General features: G+C 36.0%; 1 protein-coding gene across 1 annotated transcript; it reads left to right on the forward strand.

The window, feature by feature from the left end:
• Nucleotides 1–3,267: 3,267 nt before the first annotated feature.
• Nucleotides 3,268–5,175, forward strand: LOC104748686 (zinc finger BED domain-containing protein RICESLEEPER 2-like). Its single transcript, XM_010470290.2, has 4 exons — nucleotides 3,268–3,305; nucleotides 3,391–3,770; nucleotides 3,839–5,053; nucleotides 5,138–5,175. The coding sequence occupies exons 1-4, from the start codon at nucleotides 3,268–3,270 to the stop codon at nucleotides 5,173–5,175; spliced, it is 1,671 nt and encodes a 556-aa protein (XP_010468592.2).
• The last annotated feature ends 4,225 nt before the right edge of the window (nucleotides 5,176–9,400 follow it).

Raw genomic sequence — 9,400 nt, forward strand, 5'->3', positions numbered from 1 at the left:
AAATTGGTGGCAACTTGTCCTGTGGGAAGGTTGTTAAAGGGTGAGGACCAGGGTTCGAGAAACGCCTGGCGCACCAATAACCTACTGGTGGATTGGGATATCCACAGTGATGGGTTAGGATCGATGCCCTGCAGGGCCAGCTTGGAGTCCGTTGGGCGGCTAGCGGTGGGCTAGTGGGGTCCACGGACGGTCCGTTGGGGCAGCTAGCGGTGGGCTAGTGGGGTCCACGGGACGGGTTGTCACATAAAAATCGATTTTTATGCGACAACCCGTCCCGTGGACCCCGCTAGCCTCACTGCTAGCCCACTAGCCTCACTGCTAGCCGCCCAAACGGACCCCAAGCTGGCCCTGCAGGGCATCGATCCTAACCCATCATTGTGGAAATCCACATCCACCAGTAGGTTATTGGTGCGCCAGGCATTCCTTGAACCCTGGTCCCCACCCTTTAACAACCTTCCCACAAGACAAGTTGTCCCAGGGCCAGCTTGGGTCCGTTTGGGCGGCTAGCAGTGAGGCTAGTGAGCTAGCAGTGAGGCTAGCGGGGTCCACGGGATGGGTTGTCACAGTTATTGACAAAAACCAAAAGGTAAACAAATTAATATTCAAAGAACTAAAACCTACGACAAAATCTAAAAACAAAAAAATGAATTAGCAACTGCAAAATAGTTTTTATGTACATTTTTATTTCCATCAAAGATATATATATATAGAAATATGGAAAATAAGTATATAAAAATTGACTAAATGATAGCCATTAAATAGAAGCTTATATCGTTAAAACGCAAAGATATATATTAAAATAGAAATTTAAATCCAACAACAATATCAGCTTTTAAGTTAAATCAAGCTTCTTTAGGCATATGTCATCTTCTTGATAGTCTCTTGCTTTTGAGCCTGTAGATTAAAGTCGGAGATAAATTATAATAGTTTAGTTTATTATACAAATAAGTCAAACCTTTAGTCTAGATGCTAAAATTGAGCCAGACATGACCATGACAATGCTTCTAGATCTTGAGTGAATCTGCTATAGTTATAAAAAGATAAATGAGTACAGATTATATAATAAACACAACACTCAAATCATTATATACACAAAATTTTGCACACTTAGACATTGGTCAAATGAATCATCTAGGACTTTTGATGCAAATCGAGTTATCATAGTTTCAATAGATGACAATAAGCTTTGTGTATATGTTTATCGCTTTTTATTAATTTTGATGTTATGAGTTGCGATGAAAGACAACTATTTATAGTGTCAATGAGAGAGTAGGGTTTTGTGTGAGTGCTTAGAGATAAACTTGGTGAGTAAGTAGGTATGAGTAGATTTTTGTTAGGAATTTATGAAATATGCCAGTATAAATTTAAGGTTCTACCAAATTTATAAATCATTAAATATTTTATAAGATATTATTGCTTCTTTTACGGTATATTAGTGAATGCGATTTTGTTTGATTGTAGAATATTGGAGAAAACAAAGTTTGAAAAGGAAACTGCAAAATCAATTAATTTAGAATTTAGTTTTGGCCATTAGTATAAATCTTATATGGAATTGAGATATTTTTGTTTCTATTACCGAAAATAATTAAATGATGTTTTACTTTTTTGGAGAGGAATTAGAGCTAAAAAAATTGAAAAGGAAATTCATAATCAAGCAGAGGAAATATAGGAAGAATATTCGACATCAATTCATGGGTCATTAGAGGTTAATTTGACTTGATCCGATTAGAGTTTGTATAGAGATAGTTAATGAGGATCCGATTAGTAAAATCGGGTATTAATTTATGATTTTAAACCGGTCCGACATAAAGAGAGGATGATACAAATTTGTACTCCAAAAATGTTAAGATAGATTACTCATTAGTTATCAAATATGGAAAAGACAACATACATATGTAACTGAAATCTTAATGTAGAGACATCATGTATGTAAGATGGAATTGTGATGTATTTCTTAACATGTTTTTTTAGGCTTGGGAATCCGAACCGAATTGTCCGAACTGAACCTAACCGAGATTCAGACAATTCGGTTCGGTTATATTTGTTTTCTAATTCCGATCGGAATGGTTTTCAAAGAATTTCGGTTTTGTCTTCGGTTCGGTTCGGAGAGACAAAACCGACGAAAACCCGAAATTTAACCCTAGGTATATAAGCTAATACACCGGTTTATTTCATTAGTTCTAACCCTAAACCTAATCTATCTAAACTCTTCCTCTTAGCGGGGACAGAGAAAGAGATTGTCGAGTTTCTGATCCGATCCTGTGTTGTCCCGATCAACCTTGTGTTTAATCTTCAGTGTAAGTTCTTTTGTCTTAACTCTTAATTCTTTAGAAGTTGTGGTCGTTTAAACAAACTCAAAATTGGCTAGATTTTTGTCGGTTAAACCCTTAAACGACTTGTAATCTTTCGCCTATTGTTCTAAAGCATCGTGTAATAGATTTTTATTATTGTCCGTCTTTGATTCGTTGTATAGCTCTAGGATCTATTGTTCTTGGTTTGATTCTTTGCTTTTGATGTCCGATAGTTATGGTTAGAACTATGTATGTGTTGTTACTTGTTAGAACTAAGTATGTGTTGTTCTTGGTTTCATTCTTTGCTTTTGATGTCCGATAGTTATGGTTAGAACTAAGTATGTGTTGTTACTTGTTAGACCTAAGTCTGTGTTGTTCTTGGTTTCATTCTTTGCTTTTGATGTCTGATAGTTATGGTTAGAAGTAGAACTAAGTATGTGTTGTTACTTGTTAGAACTAAGTCTGTGTTGGTTGTTACTTGTTAGACTGATCTTTGCTTTTGTTTGTACCGTTAGTGTTAGTCTTTAGACTTGGACTGATCTTTGCTTTTGTTTGTACCGTTAGTGTTAGTCTTTAGACTTGGACTGATCTTTTTCACTTGTTATTTTTAACAGATGTCTCATGATTCTGGGGAAGAGAACATTGACCCGGTTCTACAAGAAGAGATTGATGATGGTCCGACAGCTTCTTCAGTTGGTGGGAAGAGAAGACGAACTCAGGCTGCACCTTGTCCTGTACCGTCCCAACCGAGGAAAAAGCCAGCTCATAGATCTCCGGTTTGGGAGCATTTTGTTCAGCAAGCACATGATCAGGCCCTAGCCAACTGTCGGTACTGTGGTCAAGCTCTAGGATGTGACACAGTGATTCATGGAACAAGTGCAATGAAGAAGCACGTAAGTAGGTGTAAGTTATACAAGATGCATCTAGAGAGTGGTAGTCAGAGTGTGTTGGCTGGTGATAGCAGTGGTGTAATGTAATGACTGCAATCAAGTATGATCAAGCTTTGTTCAGAAGGTCTGTGAATGAGATGATCGTTCTTAATGAGCTGCCGTTTGCATTTGTGGAGTCCGATGCTTCCCATGTATACGGTCCATTGCAGGAAGACAGCCACATCAGATATATACAGTATGTTTCTGAGAGAGAAAGGAGCTTTGAAGGATCTGTTTGGTAAGGAGAAGCAGAGAGTGTCTATGACAACCGATATATGGGTAGCTCCCACGACTTCTTGTAGCTACATGGTGGTAACAGCTCACTGGATTGACAGAGATTGGAAGTTGCAGAAGAGGATCATCAGTTTTAAGCCAGTGACAGATCACAAAGGTGATACAATTGCTGAGTACTTGGTAGCCTGTCTTGAAGAATGGGGAATTGAGAAGGTCTTCACAGTAACAGTGGATAACGCTAAGGGGAATGACAAGGCTCTAAGGGTATTCACTGATGCTTTGATCATGAGAGGACCTGATTCTTTAGTTAGTAATGGTGAGTATCTTCATATGCGGTGCTATGCGCATATCCTTAACTTGATAGTGAGAGATGGATATCCAAAGCACAAAGGAGTATAGTGTCCATCAGAAATGCGATTAAGTATGTGAGATCATCAGGTGATCGGTTGAAATCATTTATGTTGAGGGTCGACACAGGAAACGTAGGTAGAGGTAGTTTGTGTCTCGATGTTGCTACTAGGTGGAATTCAACCTATCTAATGCTGACAGCCGCAATCAAGTTCTGGGTTGCATTTGAGAAGATGTTGGCTGAAGACAAGTTGTATAACGACTACTTCATGGAGACTGAAGAGAATAGTGAGGAGAATGGTGATGAAGCTGAATTCCCAAGGCAGAAGCATGTTGGTCCTCCTACTTTTGCTGATTGGGATCAAGCGCAGAGGTTAGTTAAGTTCTTGAAGATCTTTTACAACTGCACTTTGTCTTTTTCAGCCAGCAAATCAGTGACCTCTACTCTTTGTTATAATGAGATTGTGACGATTGAGAGGAATCTTATCAATCTAAGCACCAACGGTGATGTGCTACTAAAGACAGAGGCGATGATGATGAGGAGTAAGTTTGAAAAATATTGGGATGGTCTCCTAAACATGAATCCAGTTGTCATCATCGCAAGTGTGTTTGATCCCAGAAACAAGATGCAGTTTGCTGGTCTTTGCTTCGACAAGCTTTATGGAAAAGTTAGTGTCGAAAGTACTCTTCTAAGAACATCAATTAAGGGTGTGATGAAGAAGATGTATGCAGAGTATGTGATGAAGTTGAGCGTAAGTGAACAAGTTGTACCAACTACTGGTGGAGTCGTAGCTGATGCTGGAGTACCAGCAAGTGATTTGTATGATTTGTCGGATGAGGATGGTTATGAGAGGATGGATACGCTGTACTCTGAGATGGTGGCTGAATGCACAAATGAAGAATGTAGCAGTGAGCTAGATATTTACTTGTTTGAGAAACCGGTGCCAAGGACTCCAACTGCTTTGGGATTGGACTTTGATGTTCTATCTTGGTGGAGGCGAAACAGTTCTAAATTACCAGTCTTATTTGAGCTAGCTAGAGATATCCTTGCTGTTCAAGTGTCGTCGGTTGCTTCTGAATCCACATTTAGCACAAGTGGTCGGATCTTGGACCCGTATCGCAGTTCTATGTCACCTTTTATGGTTGAGTCGTTGGTTTGCACCCAACAGTGGCTGAGGAATACCATTCAGGCAGAGAAATTAGCAAGCTTAGTTCAGATGTTTGAAGAATCGCAGTTTCATGAGTCCTCAGGTAACCCATTTCTCTTTATTCTTACCTTTTTCATTACTTTTTTTGTGGATTAATGACTAATTTTGCAACATTTTCCTTGTGCAGCTACACAGAATGCGACTCATCCAATTGCGGATCCGTGATCTAGAGAAGAACAAGGGAGACTAAAACCAAATAATGATAGTAAAAGGTTGTCTCTCTTTCTCTACATCTTTTGCATAAAAAAAATTCATAACAGTTAACTATTTTTTGGAATGGACTGGAGTAAGTAGAGAATGACAATATACCAAATGCCAGGTAAGAGGAAAATATCATTGGTATATTGTCAATTCTCGTTCTCTCTATTAACTTTTGGCAAGTGACTTAACTTTTGACAATTGTCTCCTAATATCTTTGTGACCTTCATGGAGACTTTTGTAAGTGTGGTTTTTTGTAAATTGTTTCCCATAGTCTCTTTATGTATAAGAGTAGGATTGACTGATGAACACTTGAACTTGTTGTTTTTTGTAAACATGACTTGTATGCTATCTTAAGAAGAACTTAAATGTCATGAATCATATTCTATTTAGTTGTTGTTGTGTTGTGTTTGTTCGACATTGTTGGTGTATTGACAAGTCTCACTGAAAACCGCAATAACCGAAACCTCCGAACCGAAATAATCATGTCCAAACTGAACCGAACCGATCAATTAGTCGGTTAAATTCGGTAGAGTTTTCAGATTCGGAATAAACTGATAACCGAAAAAACCGACCCAAAATACCCGAATAAACCGAAATCGCAGGCCTATTTTTTTTATTGGTTTTGTTGTAATTGGAATCCTCATTTTGATTTCCAGGCTAGCGAGAGCACATCGTCTTGGTCAAACAAACAAGGTTTTCTTTCATGCATCAAACTGCGATTGACTTGCAATATATATCATTCTTTTTCTATATGACTGATTGAGGGCCTATATTGTACTCCTTAGATATTGGTATGGTGGTTGTCCAAAAAAAAAAAGATATTGGTATGGTATATTATTATCTAAGTAAGACAATATAGACTAAATCGGTAACATAGTTAAAGCATGAAATTAAAATATTGCAAGGAAGGAGCCCTAGCCATAGGCTAGAGATTAACATGAGGATTCTAATCACTAAAAACCTATAATACATATCAATAAATACATCATAACCATGACAATTTTAATTCATACTATTTAGTTTTAAAATATTCTCATTAATTCAAGATGAAGAATCCCCTTTATAATAAAACCGAAGTACACAACATTGTTTTGGTAGACTTTATAATTTTAATAAATAGTTACAAATATATTATAAATTAATCTATATATTAATTGTAACAAATAGAACCTTAATTGTAATCAAAAATCTTAAACGGGTTATTTCAAATTGATAGTTCATGGATATTCCAAATTTTATTTTTGGAAGATCACGTATATGGTTTCAAATATCTACAATATTACCAAATTATTTTCCATAGATTATATTGATAAACCACATCAATAAAAAAGTTAAAGAGATAAAAATATACTCTCAATCATAAAAAAGTATATCAAATCTCGCTAATTTAACAAGATTAATCATGATCTTCGGGATCGTATTTTATTTTAAAATTATAATATAAATAAAAGAAATTTCAACTCGTGCTCTAGCACGGGTCCTAATCTAGTTATTTTAGGAAAAAACCTAAACCAGAAGAAATTGTTGCTACATTAATAAATTTACAACAGAATCAGAAGAAACATTTGTTTTTTTTGACATCAAAAATTAGAAGAAACTATAGAAACATATTGACTATTTCCTTATTCTAGCAAAAATTATTTCAAGTAAAATAAAAATTGAATCTCGGGATTAAATATACAAAATTCAAGATCTAAGACTTGTAATGATTTAAAAACATTACAAATAAGCACACTATAAATTCAACATTATATGCAAATAATGACATGTTAATTAATAAGCTATTAAATAAATCTCATCTAAATTCATCAGTTTTACAAATGAAACCATTTACAATATTTAATTTGAAGAACAGTACTCTATAAAAACCTAAATATCGTTAATTATTATATGACTTCAAGATTATCGAAGATATACCTTTAAATCTTTCATAAGCTGCCCATTTAGATTTGGAATTGATTACAAAACTAAAATGTTTCTGATGATTATCATGTTCAATACATAAATTATCTTGATTTAACTAAAACAAAAATCGAGATCTCAGACTGGAATATATATGAATTAGAGAAAATGATTCAATACAAAAATTATAAAAATCAAAGATCTAAGATTTGCATAGATTTGAAAAATTATGGATAAGTACACAATGAATCTAGGAGTTTGTGGAGAATATGTTAATCAATGATTAAATAAATCTCATCATAATTAAGTTTAACAAATGAAAAAAATACAATACATAATATCAAAAAGAAAAAGAAAAAAAACTATCTATCGATTAACAAGTTTATGAATTTGAGATTAGTGATGATACCTTCAAATCTGTCATGAATGTCCAAATCAGATTTAGAATTCTTAACAAATCTGAAACGTTTTTGAAGACGAGAAGACGACCATCACAAGATAAGATGCGGAAAAATATTTGCCAGCTACTTGAACTATCGTCCAACACATGCACACACATACAGACAAAATAAATGTTCTCTAAGCTACTTGATCTATTGGTATTATATAAAGACATGAATAAACTAACACAAGTTATGTGTGGAGCACCATAACCATAGAATCCGATATCGTTCCGGTGTACGAGGCGACGGAATTCGGTACCGGTGATTTGGTCCGTTATGACCCAATTAAAAAATTTTGACCTGGTATTTTTTTTTTCACCCAACCTAAATTAAATCAGCCTAAACCGGGTTCAATTAAAAACTAATGAGTTAAAACATAAAGGAAGTAAACCGAGGCTTCATTATCATTCACGATCTAGAAAAAAAAAATTCTTCCTTTCTAGGGTTCTTCTGAGTATAAGGCAGCATTCGAATCCTCCGATATCTAGTGCAACCGGACAGTTTTGGTAGTGAATCGAACTTGAGTCTCGTTACAATGAGGTAAGATATCTCGAATTCGACTTAATTTGAGTTAAAAGACTTTCGAATCCAAATTTGCGAGATTAGGGTTTTTGTGGGTTTACTTTGTTTGGGGTTTTTATATTGTTTTTGTTGGGGATTGTTTATGGGTTTATGGGTTTTCTTTTATAAACAAGTAGGATCGATTTCGAATAGATTATGGTGGAAAATCGAATGGACATTGGAGAAGTGACAAATTGTGTTTATGTCGGGTTTCTCTAAATTATTGTAGAGTTGTTTTGTCCTTTATAACAAGTAGTGGGGTCGATTTCAAGTTGTTTTGTTTGTAAAGAATGACTTTGTCGTTGTCAGTTATTTTTAGTATTTTCTTGTTGTCGGGATTTTGTCGTGTTGTTGCTTTTCATCATTGAAAAAGAGAAGTTTGTAATGTTATCATTTTATGTGTTTTGCAGTAACGAAGACCTTGTCAAAGTGAATTGCCATCATTCTTGGCAATTCAAAGAAGCAAATGGAGTCTTTGATTACGTTCATGGAGGACTAAAAGTGTTTGAAGTGGATTCTAATGGCATTGTGACAGAGGTGTACTGAAGTTGCTTGGAAAAGGGATTGATATAGGGAGGATGTGGTATAAGCTACCATTTGAAGATTTAGTAGATAAGCATCCTCTGTGGGAAAATGTCGAGCAAAATAAAAAGAAGATGTCATCAGCTGGGCGTTGGATGGGAGAGCTGGATTTGTATGTTGAGAAACCGATTTCTTATTCTCTAATAGAGAATGATGAAGCAGTTCGTGATGAGATTGTGAGTGATGGAGAAGTCAGACCCAGAGTATGAACCTGAAGGTGAGTCCAACGATGATGCTGATGAGGACGAAGATGGTTTGTCTGAAAATGCTGAATCAGAAGAAGAGGATGAGGTTGGTGAAGCGGATATAGAAGTGTTCAACCACGACAGCTACGAAGAACAAATTCCGGATGAAGATGAAGTCTACCCTGCAACTGATGACTCTTCTGGTGATGAAGAAGAACAAGCAGAGAGGTTGGTGAATAGGAATATACCCGATGGTGTGTTCAGCTTGAGGCAAATATTTTCCACTGGTGCGTAGTTTAAGGTCAATGCGATCCGCTACGTACTGAAGACAAGGCGAAATATAGTGTTTGATAGATGGGAAAAAATTGCACTTGGTGCAAGGTGTAAGAGCAAAGGATGCACTTGGCAGATATATTGTTCAATAGAGAACCCAATACATAAGTGGATGGTTAAAACCTACTATGATGAGCATCAATGTCATCCTGTTGGGCGATGTGAGCTAATAAGGAGTCCTGT

Source organism: Camelina sativa, chromosome 15, assembly GCF_030686135.1.
Source record: "Camelina sativa cultivar CO46 ecotype springtype chromosome 15, ASM3068613v1".
NCBI classification, from domain to species: Eukaryota; Viridiplantae; Streptophyta; class Magnoliopsida; order Brassicales; family Brassicaceae; genus Camelina; species Camelina sativa.